The sequence below is a fragment of the Octopus bimaculoides genome, chromosome 26, assembly GCF_046866305.1.
Source record: "Octopus bimaculoides isolate indiv1 chromosome 26, ASM4686630v1, whole genome shotgun sequence".
NCBI lineage: Eukaryota > Metazoa > Mollusca > Cephalopoda > Octopoda > Octopodidae > Octopus > Octopus bimaculoides.
This window is the reverse complement of record NC_142953.1, coordinates 19,194,287-19,214,699: the sequence shown is the minus strand read 5'-3', so window position 1 is coordinate 19,214,699 and position 20,413 is coordinate 19,194,287. Positions and strand designations below refer to the sequence as shown.

General features: G+C 34.8%; 1 protein-coding gene across 7 annotated transcripts in view; it reads left to right on the top strand.

Annotated features, from left to right (window-relative positions):
* Positions 1 to 20,413, top strand: part of LOC106881065 (uncharacterized) — a 368,052-nt gene that overhangs the window by 308,501 nt on the left and 39,138 nt on the right. For all 7 annotated transcript variants that reach the window (XM_089342524.1, XM_089342528.1, XM_089342523.1 and 4 more), the window contains 6 exons: positions 1,424 to 1,581; positions 4,473 to 4,587; positions 5,778 to 5,920; positions 9,249 to 9,480; positions 10,112 to 10,283; positions 16,800 to 16,946. In XM_089342524.1, coding sequence (XP_089198650.1) covers positions 1,424 to 1,581; positions 4,473 to 4,587; positions 5,778 to 5,920; positions 9,249 to 9,480; positions 10,112 to 10,283; positions 16,800 to 16,946 — 967 coding nt within the window. The remainder of the gene's footprint in view (positions 1 to 1,423; positions 1,582 to 4,472; positions 4,588 to 5,777; positions 5,921 to 9,248; positions 9,481 to 10,111; positions 10,284 to 16,799; positions 16,947 to 20,413) is intronic.

Genomic DNA, 20,413 nt, shown 5'->3' with positions numbered 1-20,413 from the left:
GCAGTTAGAAGGAAATATCTCACTAGGTCTGGTGACAAGTAGAAAGCATTCTGTTTTTTTTTTTTAAGTGGATGATATTAGCAATTTACAAGGAATGCTTGTAAATCTAACCAATAACACTCAATAACTATGCATCAGGTTCTGGCAAATCCAAGATTTTTCATAGAAAATTGGTCAAGCTTTGGCAATAGTAATCATGGCTTGGCAATAGTAATCATGGCTTATATGAAGAGTAACAAACAACCAACAGAAGAAAAGATATTAGACGAACACGGTTATATCAGGCTGAGTAAAAAGTAAGCAATGTTTTGAAACCTGAAATTCGTCACAATATATTTCAACAATGCAGAAATTTTATTCATCAAAGTAAGTACCATTACAATCAACACATTTTTGCCAATGAGTTACAAGTTTGTTTATTCCAGTAACATAAAAATCTGGAGTTCTGGAGCTGATGAACTCTTTGAATGCATTTTCAGCATCGGTTTGATTTTTTTAACTCCTCTCACAGCTGGGTGGGGAAGAACTTTGTAGCCAAGTTACCTCAACTTCTAGAGCGTCATTAGTGAAATGTGTGGTTGAGCATTGTCATGAAGAATGATTGGCCCTCTTCTTTTAACCAGTCTGTGATGGAATAGTAGCAGTTTTTTGTTCATTTTGACAATTTCATGGCAATATGCTTCTGCAACAATGGTTTTTCTAGGTTTTGAGAAGTTTTAGAGAATGAGTCCAGCAGTACACCACCAAACAGTTACCATAATCTTTTTGAAAAGCTTGGGGTTAGGAAAGGTTTTCGGTGCTTCATTTTGGTCGAACCATTGCAAAGAACGTTTTTTTATCATTGTACAAAATCCACTTTTCATTGCAAGTTACAATACAGTCAAGAAATGGATTGTTCTGGTTACAGAGAAGAAGTGATGATCAAACCTCATATTTGAGCATTTTCTGATTTTCATTCAAATCCTGTGGTACCCGTTTGTTGAGCTTTATTGATTTTCCAATTGCATACAAATGGCTGCAGGCAGTTTTAGTTTTCTGGCTAACTTGAAGTTTTTTGTTAGTTCTCAAGTGGTTTTTCATGGATCTTTCTCAATGACGATCTTTAATTGACTGTCATCAATGACAGATGACACTATATGTATGCATGTGTGTCTGCATGCATGTATGTTTATATTTATATACATATATGCGTGTGTGTGTGTGTGCGTGTGTGTGTGTGAGAGAGAGAGAGAGAGAGAGAGAGAGAGAGAGAGAAAGCACAAACACACGTTTATCTGTTGAGTGTTATATGAGGGTGAAATTTTGATTTTTGTTACTAAGACAAGACCTTCATTAAAATCAGTTAGATTGTCATGTAATAAAAATATTTGCTGTTATTTTCACTAATTATGATTTCTAAATCTTATTAAAAATTCTGTTTCAGTTCAGAGAAAAGTAGTGAAGTATTTACTATTAACTGCACTGTGCAAAGAGGAATTACTAAAGATGAAATTTGGCACAAACTCTATGATATTCTAAAGACATCACTGGCATTACGTGACTTGGGAATTCAGCAACACAATATGAGTTTAACTGATGAAAGTAAGTGTTGTGTTACCTTTGTTTCTTGCTGCAATCACAGTTATCATTAGTGTTATAATCATTACCATTATCATCCTTGTTATCATCATCAATATCATCACCATTATCATCAGTAGGTGGTATTGTTTAGGCAGGATACACACGCGTGTGCATATCTGTTTTACCTTTTTTTCAAAGCGAAGATAATTTCAATAAATCAACAATTATTTTGCATTTTCCTTATTGAATTTCCTGCTTTCAGTTATTCATCTTTTCTCTTTTTCCGCATTCATTATGTAAATTATACTAAGCAAAAAATGTCTTTTAATTATTTTGTACATTTTTAAAGCCTTATGTATGGCTGCGGTTAAGATAGAATAATGCTGTGCTGATGAAGCATATCAAGGCAGGAACTTTATTTCACAGCTTTTCTCTTGCCTCCAGCAAAAGAAATGTACTGCTTTTATTCTTAATGGCATGGTAACATATGAGAATTCTAGATTTCCTTTATCTTTCAGTCAAGAGGGAAAATGGTTTGCATGATCCTTTTACAGACCCTTTGGGAGTGGAGAGGAAGGAAGGAGGGAGGTAATATTACACTAGAGACTTGACCCAAATACAACAAATTGATCTCCTCTACTGCAGGCATCCGAACTGTTAAGCAGCAACATAAAACGAAGCAATGGATTAATTCTACCATCCAAAAAGGGATAGGCTAAATTCGAACTGAGACTGTAAATGCCGAATGAAGTTATGGAAAGTATTCAAATCATCCAATCTATCACTTTGAACTGGTAATTGTTTTATAGACGTGAAATGGATGAAAAGTGAAGTCGATCTTCACAGTGTTTGAACTTATAGCTTAGAGAGATGGAAGAAATATCTCGAAATATTTTGCCTGACATACTAACAACTCGGTCATTCAATGCCTACAGATTATTTGAGTTATCTCCCATTTTGATTTGGAGTCAGTAGTAATCACTGCTACATGGTGTTTTACCCTTCCCTGAAACAAAGATAAATAAATCAATGATTTGTTTTGTATAACATTCAGAATGCATTTAGCATAACTTTCTTTGTCTTACTCTCCGAATCTATGGCTCAAGCCCTTCTGAGCTATTTCGCTTAAAACATTTTTGAATGATATCATATCTATTAATCCTTAATAAGTTCTGGTAGATTCAAACATGAAGATTTAACCGTTGTTGTTTATTTGCAGAGCACCCTACCCTGTAGTCATATGTATTCATTACATTGGTGTAAGGAATCTTCGAGACACTGCAGTGTTTCGATCTTATTGTGTGCCTTTTCTGGCAAAACTACCCCACCTGACCAAGGAATCTAACAATGGTGTAAGCTTTTACAGGAACATCCTGCATCATATCTGAATGAAAGTCAAAGCTACAGGCTCCGCTTCGTTAAAGCTTTACACCATAAGAGCGTGACCCCAAATGCAAAAAGAGAAATTTTCTGATGCAGCTCTTAAGAGCACAAATTTGTTTTGGCAACATGTTCATATCCATTCTTTGACAAAGGAACTATTGATATGTATAAAACAGAACTTGTACTTTTCACCCATAGCTAAACCAATCAAACCAATCCAAAGAAGATAACTGTTTTCCCTCCTCCCATCAAACATTGATATAATACTGTTGCTGTTTTGTTCCATTACTTTTTACCAATACAAGTTCACTTAGAGTGTATGTACCACCAGGATAAAAGGAGTGACGTGTAAAAGTCAACGCAAAAGAAACAATGGTATTCTGACCAGTTATATATCGTTGCTAGTAAAATATTGCTCAAAGATATATAGAAATATAGGTGTCACTTTGGTATATGAACTATAATTTAAAGGGAGATTATTTTAGGTTACATTTTAGTTTACTTTGTGTTAGTGCTACTTTGTTGTGTGATCCTTGTAAGCAAATTTACTTTGCTGGGTGATCTACATGCTTATTTTAATTCTAACCCTACACTCTTGGAGTGAGATCAGAACCTGGTGCACCCTGCCGGCTTCCTAGTTTTCAGTCAAAACCGTCCAACCCATGCTAGCATGGAAAGTGGACGTTAAATGATGATATGTTCTTGGTGTTTTATTATTATTTACAAAGACATAAGTGAAACATGGTTTTCTTATTACTAAAATAGTAAGAAGTTTGAAAAAATACATTTACAATGCTAATTATGTTCTACTGTAATCTCCCTTGTAGATCACATGCCAAAGTGACACCGAAAAACACACACACACACATTCATAAACGTATGTATGTATATATTTATGTACGTATGTATGTATATATTGACCGAGACATTTGATTCTCAATTACATTTTCAATGTAGATAAATTTGAGTTTTCTGAAAATTCAATATTTCTCATTCTGAAAATCCAACTCAATTCCTTCTTCTTCAATGAACCTTTTTGTACCTGTATGAACTTTTGACTACCTGTATGTCACTCCTATACGTGTCCATACCCTGTATATTTGTCATTAAGCAAGTAAATATTTCTTTCATGAATTATCTTCAAACAAAAATTGATAAAATGATATTCATGATGAACCACTTTTGAGTGAATTGGTTAAAAGCATGTTACTAATATCAAATCAGGATCGCTTCAAGGGAGACTACTTAATAATGATAAAATATTCTTTGTTACACATTCAGATTTTATGTTAGTATGAGTGTATCACGCCATATATGTTAACAATAAATCAGATATCATTGTCCTCAGATCAGTCAGTACATTCAAACTATTGTATTAGTATTACAACACCAACTACTACTACTACTACTACTTGATTGATGGAAACACAATTACTTGCACATTCATTTTATCATTATTCACTTGTATTTATCAGTATGTAAAGCACACTAATGACTTCTCTCATGTCCATGTTTTGTTTCTTTTTCAGTGCTTTGTTATGAAAACACAACATTAACTAACAATGTTACTTTCTATTGGCCAATGACAAAAATAGGAACAAATGTGACGATTCCATGTCATACAAATGTAGCAACAAGACACTGGTTTGTTTGTTTTGTTTTATTTCTTCTTCTCAAACTTTGAAGTTTCCTGTGTCATCCTATTGGCAGAGAATGTTTCATGATAGAATAAATAAAACAGCTAGAGAGATTAAAATGTTAGAATTAATGTCGTCCTGATGTAGTCACTTGCCACTGTAATTACATTTTACACTGTATTTGACATGATTTTACCTTGGTCTACCTTCGATCGGTTGGCAATTTCAGACAAAACTTTAAACTATTTGTTGTAATGATTCATGTCAGTATCAGGATATTCAAGTCACAACATAAATGTAATGAAGAAAACATATCTAGATACAGTCAATAGTATTTACCATCAATTCTATTAACTTCACTGTAATATTATTCAATTTTATGATTTACTGTAGAGCAAGAAATGTTGTTACTATATGGTGGTAAGCGAATAAAGCTGGTCGTCCTAGGACTTGACCCATCAAGAACACCTTAAGATAGTGACTTTTCTTCCATTTCTACCATGCCATGCTAAACCTCTAAATTGTTCTTCTCAGAGGATGTTTTTTGTAAGTTTTAAGGCAAAGTCAACAAATGGAATTATTCAATACTGTGTGTGTATAAGAAACTCTGCATAAAATGACTACTATGGCTACTGTTGCTACTCATGATATCGAAGGGGAAAAATAAACAGATGATTTTTTTCCACTCACCTTGGACTAACAGCCACATGCCTTAGTACTTTATTAACCATATCATTCAACCAAATCATTCCCAATTTACAGTGTATTCAGAAATTATTTTTACATCTTACAATTTATTGTATCGTCTTGATGTGTTGCATTCGATCAATGGAGCTCAAGTGGAAGTGTTCTGATGTTTCTAATAAAACTTTGTGTTTGCCAATAAACTCTGCTGAGTTATCCTTTATTTTTCAATTTTTTTTCCTGAATTCTTCAAATAGTAAAATTAATTTATGGACAAATGTAGTAATATCTTTTTAAAATCTAAACTTATCTAAATCTAAATATATTTTTTCATTGCTTTTTTGGATAGGGAGATCGAGTAAATAATAGATTACTGACAAAATGCATTACAGTATTTATCCTTGTTCCACTAGATTATAAGTTCAAATCACACTCAGGTTCATGATTGTGTAGATTCTCTGAAATTGATGAAATATCAACACGATTGACCATATTTTTTCATTAATTTTTCAGTTCTCCAAGAACAAGTCTATATATGGCATCACCAAAGTGTCTGCCATTTACTGGTATCTGGCAAAAGCCAGACATTTCTCAGTGTTACGATATGACTATCACTCAACAACTAAAGAACATCATTAACGAAGGTATCGATATAGGTGAGTGAGCCATTGTGTTTCGAAATACTCTTACAATAGTAGTTGTAGTAGTAGAAGGAGGAGGAGGAAGATGAGGTGGAGGATTACAAACAATAGTGTAGCTCTAGATCAGGGGTTCCTGAACTTTTTTCTGTGAGCCACATTTTCAGAATGAAAATTTGCTCATGCCTCACCAAAAGTTCAGAGAGAGGGTTAAAGGAAGATAACTGCAAGTTTGAAGTTGGAGCATTATCATTGATAACCCTCTCCTCCAATTTGCTATATTTACTAGTTACTATATTCTTAATGCTTGACATAATGCAAAAATATCACAATGATAAAATCAGTCAATAATTATTTATAATTGTTTATACTGGGACTTATGCATGCAATCACAGGTAATCCATAATAATCCACAAGTAATCCACAGGTAATCCATAATAACATTTTAAATTCTGAAATCGTATCTATGTTTGGCATGTTAATTTTTTTAAACTGTTTCTAAATCTTTCATTGTCTTTAACCATTCCGTCTCACCTGCTATCCTCTTCTGCCATGCCTGTGAGGCACCCTACACCGTTTGAGAACCAATGCTCTAGATAATCCCCTATACATATTCACTATATGTATTGTGAAAGGCATTCTAACCATGACCTTCCTATTTGCCCGACTGGGTGTATACGAACTAATGCCTGTGATATTTATCTCTTACTTCTTTTTTGATACCACCAATAACGGAAGAGTACATTTTTATATTTATTAGTGTGTGTGTGTTTGTGTTTATGTGTATGTATAAGCCAATCCATGATGTGCACAACACTTTACTAGTTATAATAGGGCTCCATATTTATGCAATGTTAAACTTCTGTACAGCAATATCTGCTGGAAGCGTAGCAAGAATAAATATGGAATTCATCGCTTCAGATCTCACTGTACACAGCTCAGATAGTGAATTCATATCAGTTGGCAGATGTAAGCACTGATCAGAAAACAGATTTGTTTGCTGAAATTATAAACAAAGTCACTGGCTTCTTTACTCATAGAGGTTTGGGTAGTTTTAGCTGACAGGACACATCTCAAAACATCAGAGTTCCAGAATCTCTTGTGTGCATAAGCCAAGTGTTCCATGAACACACTGTCATTGTAAATGGGAGAAATTCTTTCTCCTGATGTACACAACAGCAATTAACATAATTTGTGTTCATATCTGCAGTGAGGTATTTAGAACGAATATACAAATCTTAATTTCAGTGCAGAAAGAAAATGTGTGTGTGTGTACAGTAAAACCTAACTTTATGAACACCTTTCATCATGAACAAATTGGTTTACGAACAATTTTTCAAACATGAAATGACCTCCGATGACAAATGGTGCCTCGAGTGATGAACGCACAAGACGGCAGCAATGGTTGGTGCCAAGCTGGAACTATTAGTGGGAGAGTATCAGTTTCTCTCTAGCTTTCACTCAATGCACATCTCTGTTCAAATTCCTGTGCCTTCTCTTGAATTTCTTCTGAGAAAAAATAGTTTTGTTTTATGAACACTTCGGATCACGAACTGTTTTTAGGAGAAATTAAATTCATAAATCGAGGTTCCATTGTATTCATGATTAAAACTGTCAAAGAAAAAATATGCCGTATTGTTCATTTTGAGCTCTCAAACAGTATTAATCTCCCCCAACAGTGGGTCATTTGAATCACTTTTGGAAATATTATGTTAGAAGTTATTACTTAGGAAAGTTGAGTTTGTTATCAGATTGTAGCAAGTCATAAAAGGCGGCAATATGATGTAATGGTCGTTTGCCCGAACAAGCATAATTGTTGGTAATCCCATTGGTTAAAATTCCTACCCATTGGTTAAAATTACTGTCAAAGAGAATTCTTTCACAAAATACGGTTCTTAGAATAAACAAATTCATGTTCTTTTAACTGCTATAAAAAAATACACAGTTTCATAATTGCAGAAAGAAATTTCATTAGCAAGTTGAAAAACGTGAAGAAAGAGAAAATAATTACTACATTATTTTATTTATGTACATTTAGCATTTATAGTCCAATTGGAAAGTAAAGTCATTTTGTCATAGAGAATTACGACTTAAAATTCACACTAACTAATCCTTCATACTAACTACTAGAGTTCACAACAATTCAAATAAGTCTTGTTGGATTTTTATCATAGACATGGCATAAAAAATCGCCAATATCTCAATGAATGAGTGTCATAGAGTTTAGTAACATCCTACGATCACTGAGTAATTTCCCCCAAAATCAGGGGTTTTATAACTGCTCATATCCGAATTCTAAGAATTGTATTCCGTGAAAGATTTCTTTGATGAAAGTTTAGAATTTGTATATGGGCAGCAATTTTAACCAATGGGATTACCAACAATTATGCTTGTTTGGGCAAATGACCATTACATCATATTTCTGCCTTTTATGACTTGCTACAATATCTTTAAAACTCAGTTGTATTAACTTTCTATAGAGTGGTTGAGTAGATAAATGAAAGAGAAAACAATAGAGATATTGCTGGATCATGTCTTTACATACATTGTTATGTTGGTGGTTATAAAATATTTAAATCTTCAATGACCCAGTCTGCATAGTTGTGTGTCATACAATATAAGAAATTTACCTCTCTCAAATGCTGCTATAGCACTATAAAATTAAAGAAATTTTTATTAACTTGTTGTGCTGTGATAGGTTCAATTTCTCATATGGCCCTGAGAAAGACTTATCAATATTAATCCATAGATTTTAGGCAACGATCTGGCAGAATTGTTAGTACACTGTGTAAAATGCTGAGTGGTATTTCGTTCATTTTCATGTTCTGAGTTCAAATTCCATTGAGATAAACTTTGCCTTTCATTCTTTCAGAATCAGAGCACTGGAGTTGATTTACTCGACACTTAACCCTTACCCCAAAATTACTGGCCAATATTAATCTATAGCTCAGTGACCTGTTTTTGTCTAGGTACATTTTGTCATTGGAAAAATAATTTCGATTAAATTAGTGACTGTTTGTGATGGCTGGTTCTATCACAGATCATTGGTTGCCAATGATATGTACAAACATCAACCACCAAGAGTATGTCTTACTCAACTATAAAGTGTTATGTAACGCTCCCACTGTTTCATTTTAATGTTAAAGAACAGGAGACCTTAAGGATGTACAACAAGGTGTATACAACTGATGAAGTGAACACATTTAGCAAATTTTGTGCTCTATAAAGTTAGAGTTATTAATTAACTTCCAGTGATTCATTAATGTGATGTTAAATTCACATCTAATATTTCATCTGAAAGCGATTGTAAATTTCCTTAAATTTCGTGTTAAATTTTCCATTGTAGGAAATATCGAGGAGAAATCTAAAGAACTCGTGAATATTTCACAGAAATCAGTGTATTTCAAAGAAGAAGATATTAACTTCGCTGTAGACATTCAGGAGAAAATGGTGCCATTGATATCGAATGTGTCTACGAATATAGTATTAAATTATATACTTCTTGGTATAAACAATATGATAAATGTACCAGAGACGGTTTTGGTTCAAGCAGAACACGCTAACAAAACTGTGAACAGGTAAAATTCAAATCACATTTGATGTTAGTAGTAGTAGTAGTAGTAGTAGTAGTAGTAGTAGTAGTAGTAGGAGTAGTAGCAGTAGTAGTGAATGCTTAGTGGCTAGTGCATTTGGCGCATGACCGTAAGGTTGTGAGTACAATTCTTGGTGGTGTGTTGTTTCCTTGTGCATAACACTTTATTTCACGTTACTCCAATACACTTAACAGGTAAAAAGGAGTTGTGCCTCTTGCTCAATGGGCCACTCTTGTCACATTCTGTGTCATGCTGAATATCCCTGAGAACTACATTAAGGGTACTCATGTCTGTGAAGTGTTCAACCACTTGCACGTTAAATTGACAAGCAAGCTATTCTGTTGGTCAAATCAACTGAAACACTCGCCGACATATCCAATGGAGAGCCAAGCAAGTCACTAGAAGAAGAAGAAGAAGAAGAAGAAATAGCAGCTGCAGTATAGATAAAAGTAGTTCCAGTTGTGCAAACATGCAATAACAGCAGTAGTAGCAGCAACATTAAAAACATTAACATACAAAGATTTGTTAATCAAAATAATTAATGTAATTACACCTATAGCTAATTATGTATTTCAAACACTGTTGATTGAAAGTTGTTGTCTTGATTTTATTTTAGAATGCTGGACATTATAGAAGCAATCACAGAAAAGATTTCACTGGAAGAGCCGCAAGTGAGAACTTTATATTCTAATCTTGGTATTGGTGTTACCAAAGTGGAGAACGGCACTTTTGATGGTGTATTCTATGGTATCTTAGATGGAAATAATGAAACAGAAGCAAAGAATATGGTACAATCAATACTCTCTCATGATTACTCTCTTATTAACCATTTGTTCTAAACACCCAAGTTGATAAAATACATTAAACATAATATCTTTATTGTCAAATAAAATAGTTATTGTACATTACTTGATGTAGGTTACAATTTAGATATAAAATACAATACATTTACACACATACACGCACACACACACATACATACATATATATATATCATACAGATTACATAGGTTAGTAATAAAGCTAACAATAATAATGGTTTCAAATTTTGGCACAAAGCCAAAAGCTTTTCAGGGTAGGGGATAGTCAATTACATTAACCCCAGTGTGTAACTGGTACTTATATAATCGAGCGTGAAAGGATGGAAGGCAAAGGTGCCCTCTGCAGAATGTGAGCTCAGAGTAAAGACAGACAGAACACCACTAAGCATTTTTTTTTCCAGCATGCTAACAGTTCTGCCTTAGCTAACATAGTAGTATCTTAGACATGTACAATCGACCTCATTATTTTCCTGATCGACTGCTTCAGCAGAAAAATATAACAAAGAAGTTGGTGTGCATTTCATCTATATACATCATCATCAACAACAATTTCATCATCATCATCATCGTCATCATCATCATTATCATCATCATCGTCTAATGTCCACATTTCTTGCTGGCATGGATTTTACAGTTTGACATGATCTGATGGGTTTAAGGACTGCATCATGTTCAGGTGTCTGCTTTAGCATGGTTTCTCAGTCAGATGGTCCTCCAACCACTCTACAGTATCACTGGATGTTTTTTCTTGTCCCACGACACTAATGAACCTTCTATGCAGCTTGCAGGCCTAGGAAAATCCAATGGGTAAGGGCTTTTGGTAGCAGATAAGGGTTAAGTAATGACAGAAGAAGGCAAGGCAAAGCAGGTTCACATTTAGAGAAGAGGTGGGAATGGCAAATAAAGCAGAAGTAGTTGTGAAGAGATAAATAGTGGTGATGAGGTATCCAGGTGGTACCTCAAGGTATGAAGTGAGTTGGGACAGAAACACTAAGAGTGTGAGCAGTTGGGGTGGGGGTTGCAAAAGTGTAGGGGGAAGGAGTTAGGGGAAATGGTAGGAAGAGAGGTGGGCAATGTCTGTAAGGCTCGGGTAGGGTGAAAGGTGGGTGTAGAGTTGGGTATTATCAATGATGTGTGAATGAGGGGAGGTAGAGAGATGCAAAAAGAGAATAGAGAGAGAGAAACAGATAGAAAGATGAAGTCTGTTCCCATTAGCACTTTATTTCGTAAAAATTTCCAGTTTCCATCTGTAGCACAGGTATCTAAATCTATCTTACAATTGTATCAGTTAATATTTCTCTAAATCTATTCCCAGTTACAGGATTTTTTTGTCTCCATATCTCCTTCTCAGTGTCATACATATATACAGCTATATACAATATGTATGAATGTATATACATATATCATTTTCATCACTTAACATCTGTATTTCATGCTAGCATGGGTTGGATGGTTTGATAGGATCTGACGAGTAAAAGGAGTGTATCGAGATCCAATGTTTGCTTTGGCATGGTTTCTGTAGTTGGATGCCTTTCCTTGTACCAACCTCTTGAAAACATGGACTGGGTGTGTTTTTGTGGTACCAGCACTAGTAAGATTTCTTAAAAGAGTGGGTATGCAGGGTTGTAGTAGGTGGTTTTGTGATACGTGTTGATTGACTAAAGTGTAATAGAGGGACAGGAAAAGGCAGGTAACTAGCTGCAGAGGAGATATATGAATGCCTTAGCTGGAAGAGGAGAAACGACAGTGGAGATAAACTGTCAGGGCATACCTTCAATTTACAACGTAGAGGGGGCAAAGTGAGTGAGAGAGAGAGAGAGAGAGAGAATAAGGACAAAAAATTGAAAGAGACAGGAATGCCTAAATGAGTAGGTTCATGGATAGTGAGGAGGATGTGGTTGATGGCAATACATAAAAAGGGAGGTTGGAGGGTAATACTGTTATAAATGAGAAATAAGATGATGTGAAGAACAGGAGAGAGAAGGTATACAGTGACAGAGGTGGAGGTCAGAGGCACGGAGCGTGGATATACTGATAGTAAAAAAAGTGGGGTGAGTTTGATGACAGATATGAAAGGATATTCAGAGTAAGGATATGAAAGGATATTCACTGAAAATATATCAGTAAGGGATGATAATGGAATTGCAAGATGGGTGGTAATGGAAGTAATTCCAAGGAGAGGGATAACTGATAACATAAAATGAATGGTGGTGGTGGAATATGTGCATTTCTGCTCTCGTATAATTACAACAATTGAAGAAATAGTGCCGTAGTCAGTGGGCAATTGTGGTGTGAATGTTATGAAGATGAGTTGTTAGTAAAGCTTGACAGGTACAGAATGGGTGGAGAGGAATAGATATTAAATATTTGCTTTTAGGTCTTCAGTATTTCTTTGGCGGTAACAAAATAACCGATTGTTAATTCTAACAGCTTAACAATATTTGCTATGGAAGACAACTATGCTGAATATGAGCTTGCATTAACGACTCTGTCAATGAGATATGGGATGAATTGCATTGTTAAATTTTTCGGCACCTCCTTCATCTGTTTTAATCCCTTCCTATATTTTGCTTTATGATACCCACCTGTATGGTTTTTGGCAAAATTGAAAGAAAATCACTCAGCTAATTGGTTTTAAGTGTTCAAAGAATTTGATTTTGACATTGGCTGTCATGGAAAAATTGCACACTTTCATGAAGACAAACCAGTAGTTGTTGACATGTGGAAGTGGTAACGACTTGACTAGGTTGACTGAAATCAATGAAACAATTTTTAAGTAATAAATGCTATTTGCCAGTTCCATTCTTTGGTTTGTGTGTATGTGTATGAATATATATATGCTTATGTTTATGTATACATGCATACCTTTATATATATATATATATATATATATATATATATATATATAATTTTATGTATATATTAATATTATCCCGGTTATTAAAACTTTCGATAATTTGAATACGCTAATAGTTACCAGGGTAGCAAAATTACACTAAAAAACAAGATATCCCAGCCTCTTTACAGGTTGTTATACCGAGTTAACGTGATACATTTTGAGAATATATGGATAATAACAACAAATGGAACAAAACGCATGTCGATGAAAGTTCCTTTAATTCCTACATATGTTTCGAAACAAGTGAGGGTCATTTCGCAAAGAAGAAAGGGCTGCTGGAGACCTCATTTATTTCTCATCAGGGAGTTCATAATAAAACATGTAATAGCAAGACAAAAACGAAATGATGGGGTAACTTACGAGCTGAGATGTTACATGGTCAGTGACCGTTAGAAGGTTTGTTTACATAGAGTTACGACGGGGTCAACGATATTATTCCATGGGCTTTAGGAATAAGAACGCTAGTTTACATAGAAATATAAAGGGAGGGTGTTTTTGATGTGATGCTAAAGGTTGAGGTCAAAGAGTTATTTGGGTATGGGGAGATAATTATAGTGAATATTTACATATGTGTTTGCTAGCGCACAGACACATATGTACAAACACGTGCGTGTACGCACATACACACATACATATGCGCACACCCATGTACACATACCCGCACACCCACATACACCCATACACATACACACATCCATACAGAAACCTTCACATGTACATATGTACATACATGCTCACCTATACATACGTGCCTGTATATATACCTACATTCCTGTATATATACAAACATGCAAATACCCACACCCGCACACACATACATACGTATACATGCACATACACACACACCTACATGATGAGAAATAAATGAGGACTCCAACAGCTCTTTCTTCTTTGTGAAATGGCCCTCACTTGTTTCGAAACATATGTAGGAATTAAAGGAACTTTCATCGACATGCGTTTTGCTCCATTTGTTGTTATTATACATATATATATGAACAGCAGGTTGCAATAGTTCAACAAAAGGAAGAAGAAGAATAATTGTCATTAAATGTGATCAAGGTGTTAAGAAACATCTATATTGCTAAAAATAGGAGTTAAATGCTCTAATACTGTAGCTAACATATATATCAAGGACTCTCCTCTCGTTAGACGACGTATGAGGGTTTGGCAATTTCTTGCCAAACAACCACACAGATGATTTGTTTATAATGATCAAATGTTTGTATAGACATAAGCTCACTCCCTCCATCAAGTACAGATGATGAAATGAATGCCACATGTCAGATGATGAAATGAAGTGCTTTGCTCTAGAACACAACACAACATCTGGTCTGGGAATCGATCCCATGGTGTTGCAATCGTCCGTCTGTTTTTTTTAAAGCAATAGGATATGATTTGATGGAACTTCAGTTGCTGGTTAATTTATTGTATAGATGTTTCTTTGCTTGTTGGTTAGCCCAAAATTAGATCTCATTGAACAGACCTATGGTAAAATGCTTTCCGTTCTTAACTGTCCGTTCCTTTTGTATGCGAAGAACTACAGTGTCCAGTTTGTCCATCCAAGTTTATAATTGTAAGATATGCTTTTTGCAACCTTTGAAATTTGTAGAAATCGTTAACTGTAAGAATTTATATGATAATGTTTGAAATTATTATATTACAAATTATTTACAATGATGTATATGTAATTGAAATGATAACAAAACGATTGTTTTCTTTCATTTTACACTCTTTCTCACTCATTTGTTCCCTTTATTTATGTATCTATCTAGGTCTGTGCGATCTTTCGACATTGGTTCTTCTCTTTCTCTTCATCTTCCTTCACATTCTAGTTTCAAACTGGAATAAGACAAACAAATTGACACAAGAGACAAAATTATGCATTGAAATGAATTTGGTAGGAAAAATATTTAGAAGAAAGCAATGAATAAGTACGATAACAATGGTGATTCATACATACAGACATACATATTGCTGTTGTCAGCCAATAAAGTGAAGGGGACATTTGTGTCAATGTACAATTATGTGTATCTATGGGAGTATACATATGTATCTGGCTGTATGATGTATGTCTGTGTCTAGTTACAAAATGATTCAGAAATAAATAGTAGCAAATGAGGATCTAGTCAGTTTGGCTGCCAGCATCAATTCTATTTGAAATCATTCCATATTCAGTTTAATGATACACTCTTATTTGGCTAATGAATGACGGAAAAATCATTTTCGCTAAGAGTTATTAGCAATTAAAGTTTGACAATTTTGGTAATTATGGCCAATCGTAAAGCCACAGACACATTCATGCTTGTTTCCATAGTAACAAGTGGAACATGAGAACACTTTTGTCTGCGAGAAAATACGTGTCTGTTTTCATAATAACAAGCAGAACTGAGAACTCTTTTATCTGCGAGAAAGCACATCTTGACTAATATATTGAAACCATTTTTTGATGGAGACACTAAAAACAGAGGAGAATACTGTGTCGTACCTTCAAGTAAAGAAAACCCAAAAGAAAACTATGTAAAAGGAAGAGGCATGTTATGTATACAAAAAGACATGGTGGGAACATGTACTGGCAATGCTCACACCAGACAGATTTTTCTGTATGCAGTGCCATGCTGGAAGAATGCATACATCACTCGATTCTTCCAGAAACCACAATTTTCAGTGACGGTTACAATTTTGAGCATCGAATGATGAATCACAGCATTGGGTTTGTTAACCCGAAAGATGGTATCCACACTCAACAAGTGGAGAGTACGTGACCCTCTGTGAACTAAGGTAATGATGCTGTAGCACTCACTGTTCTATGGTAAATTCATATCTCTGTGAATTTATGTGGCGCAGGTGATTTGAAAATTGTGATTTGCTTGAGAAATTGATTGAATGCATTTCTACCTTATGTTTTTAATTTTAAAAATATTTTGTAATGGGTTGCTTATTGCATGCTTAACTGTTTGTTTTTTAAGCATATTTTGTTCACTCTTTTATTTTCATATATAACATAGAAACATGTTTGATAACATTGTCATTTTATAAGATTTTGCTGGCAAATTTTTAAATTAACATAAATATTTATTTACATGAAAGAAAATTACCAGAAAACGTTCATCTAATTCTTCCAAATCTTTCTGTTAAAACTATATCGAAACCATTCGTGGGGAAAATTTGTAGTGTGACAAGTTTAAAAATTTTCAATAAACTTTAATGTTTTGAAATGCTGGCAGTCAAATTAACTAGATCCACAAATGATATCAATGGTTGACAAGATTGAGAGTAAACATAGTTTTGCACAAAATACTGCTGCATTCATATTGCTAGGTAGAAGAGAAGAAGAAAGTGATTGAGATAGAAAGCAGAAAACTATTGAATAGACCAATAATTAGTTGCCCAATGTAGAAACCCCTATTGTTGCTTGTGTTTGAACTGGTGGCAGTGGGTGATAGTAGAAGTTTTAGCTCTTGTGCTAATTGTAATGTTTTAGTAATATAACAGTTGTGGAAGCAGAAATAACAACAGTAACAGCAGCAGTATAGTAGTATTTACTCTTTGACTATTTTAATTTTACTTTCATTTTCCTTCTCCAGATATATAACTCCATGCAGCCTCAGCAAGTAGATACAACGGTGAACTTTATTTCATTACCAAAGAGCTTATTGAAACATTTGAAAGCTGATGAACAATCCTCCATTTCAAGGATTTCCTTTTCCTCCATGCATGATAAGCTATATAGGGTATGAAACACAAATGGAAATTTTTCTTCTCAATAACTAGAAAATACTTTTTCATAATGGTTTTGTATCTATGTGAGCAGGTATGAAATTGTTCTCTACTAAATCTGTGCATTAGAGTCATAAGGGTAAAAAGTAATGATTGCGTCAAAAGTTTAAGGTGTTAGCTGTATAAATTCAACATGCCAAGCAGCAGAATGAGTTTGAGTGTGAATAGTTGTTGGTGAATGTAGTTTGTTAAAGTTTATTCTGTCTTGATTTGTATTTTTGTATGAATATATTATCTTTGTTCATCTGTACTTGGTCAGTGGTATTGACCGAAAAAGGTAAAGTGGAAAGACTTGGAATTCGGGGGACTTATTTTTTGAATACGTCTATGTGTCCACTCAGTGGGATCTGCCAAATAGTAGGGTCTATTTGTTGTTGATGAATAATTAGTCTATTTGCGAGTTTTGTTTGACTTATGTACTCATGATAAATTTTACATTTAATAGCATATATTAAATTTTTTCGCAAACAGGTAAAATAATATTTTTGGTAAAAATCTAACCAGATTTAAATTTATAGTTTTATCACAAAGTTATTAGACATATTCACTGAGCTGTGTCAGCATCAATTTTTGGCGCAAAAAATATAGTCACATAATATTAATGCATGGATGAAGCAGGGAACCTACAAAAATTTCTAAGGCTAATCATGTGATCGTCCTCTACCACACTTAACAAATTAAATTCAGACAGCCTTCATTGTTTGGGACTGTCACTAGATACATTCACTCAACCATGACAGCTTTGACTTATGGCACTAAAAATATTGTTACATAACATTAAAGAACATACAAAGCAGGACTCTTAAAAAAATTTCTAAAGCCAAACCCATGATCATCCTCAGCCAATCAAATTGTATCCAAAACAGATGCTAAGTTGAGCCATGTTCTCTCTATAAAAAGAAGAGAATTTTTAAACTCCACTCAGAAGCAAGACAGTCACAGCATCATTGATCCATCTCTTTCTATCTAAAATTTTTAAAATCAAAGAAATCTGTGAAACTGGGTAAGTTTAAAAAATTAAAAAATCTAAACTAATCCCAGTTCATTTCCAACATTTTTCCTTCCTACCTACCAACATACCTACCTACTTACCTACCTACCTACCTACCTACCTTCCTTCCTTCATTCATTCATTCATGGTGGCTGTCTACTCCTTATGCAGAGTTTGACCACCTCCTGTACCTATACCTTAGATCCATCATGGCATCTGATTGGCTTTTTAAACCAGATAATGTTCTCCTGTATAAATTGGGGTCAAAGGATCTGTGTAGTAATTTTCCATATAGATTGCACATCCGATTTGGACCACCAATACCTGCAGATAAGTTCTGATCTTTGTGGATCTTAAAATGTCTTTTGAGATGGCTCTTTACAAATCATTTGTCTTACCATCCCTGTTGTATTCTTATGAAATGTGGACTTGCGAACCTTTTGGCATACGTAGCATTCAAAGGTGTGCACACACATATAGGTAGAATAGTTGGTGGAGGTTCGTTTTCCATGGGTTCGCAAATGAGATCTGAGCCCAGAAAAAGAAAGGCATCGTCTGTCACAAACTGTTCACACAAAAAGGTCATTGTGATTCACCTTCTCGATTGTAACATTTTTCCTTAAATCTCCTTTGAGTCTTGCATGTGTTATCCTGGCCTCTTCAAATGCTTTCACTCCACTCCACACTTTTGTTTGCCATCTAGCTCGATTCGAAGCAAGGGTTTCTATGTCTTCTGAATTCATTCTAAGTGGCTTTATAGTAGTCCTTACGCTGTCCTTAAATCTTTTTTTAGGTTTATGCCGATAGCGTTTCCCCTCTGCAAGCTCACCATTAAACAGCTGTTTGAGCATACGTTCATCCACCATCTGCAGATGCAGATTTAATGTTTAAAATACAATGAAGGCATTTTTGGTTGAATTGTTCTAACAATTTAAAATGCCTTTCATAACAAGTCCACATTTCACAAGAATACAACAGGGATGGTAAGACAAATGATTTGTCAAGAGCCATCTTTGTATCATTTATATGTCACTGGCACAAAACGTGTGACTCCAAGCCACCAAATGCTTTTGCTGCCCTTTGAATTCGCAGCTGTATTTCTGTATCAAGGTTTCCATCCTTTTGTACAGAGCTTCCAAGGTAGATGAAAGAATCGACAACCTCAAGTAACTTTCCCTTAACAAAAATTTTAGCAGGGTTACAAACTGCACCACACGCAGGTTGATGCATTACAACTGTTTTTTTCAAGTTGATGGTCAAGCCAAAATCATCACAAGCCGAGTCAAATGCAGATACAAGAGATTGCAGACCTGTTTCAGAATGACTGACAAGATCACAATCGTCAGCGTATAAAAGTTCCTTAATGAGTGAAGTAAAACCTTTGTTTTGAATTTCAGTCTGGTCAGATTAAAAACATTCTCTGTTGTTCGATATTTTATGTAAATACCCTCCTCAGAGTTTTGGAAAGCATGTGACAATGCAACAGCAAAATATATTGCAAAGAGGGTGGATGCATGACGGTCTCCTTGCTTTACTCCATTTTCCACAGCAAAAGATTCAGAGAGCCTCCTATCAAAGTTAACTCTAGCTTTCATATCTTGATGCAAAACCCTGATCATGTTTACAAATTTTTTTGGGGGCGGCAACCTATTTTCCTTAGAATTAGCCACAGAGCATTTCGATTAACAGTATCAAATGCTTTGCTCAAATCAACAAAGCAATGGTATAGAGCAAGATTCTGTTCAATGCACTTCTCTTGCAATTGTCTGATAGTAAAGTTACAATCAGCTGTGCCTCTGGAGGAACAAAAACCACACTGAGACTCAGACACTATATTTGGAACTATGAAGGTATTTAAACGTTCTAATAAAATGTGGGCAAGTACCTTTCCAATCACAGACAAAAGCGAAATCCAACGAAAATTACTACACAGATCCTTTGGCCCCAATTTATACAAGAGACTAAAATGGCATCGGTCCAGTCTCGAGGCACTTTCTTGAGGTCTCCAACAGTGACAAATTAATATATTTAAGAATTCAAACATATTGTCACCCCCATATTTCAAGACTTCTGCACAGATTCCATCAGAACCCGGAGACTTATTGTTATTCAGCTTATTCATAGCTAAATAAATGTCATTTAGAGTTGGTTCATATCCAATCTCTTCTATAATTGGAAGATGTTCGATTTTTTTCATCTTCCTCATGTCGGCGGATGATGGTCTATTCAAAAGTGCAGAAAAGTGGTTTACCTACGTCAGTCAGAAGCAAACATCCATTTGCTGTTCTCACTGGCGCTATTGAAGGTGATTTTGGGCCATATACCCCCTTAATATGAGAGTACAAACCTTTGGCATCATTTCTATCAGCTGCTTCTTGTGCCCCTTTTGCTCTATCATTCTACCATTCCTGTTTAATTTTCCTTAGAGCT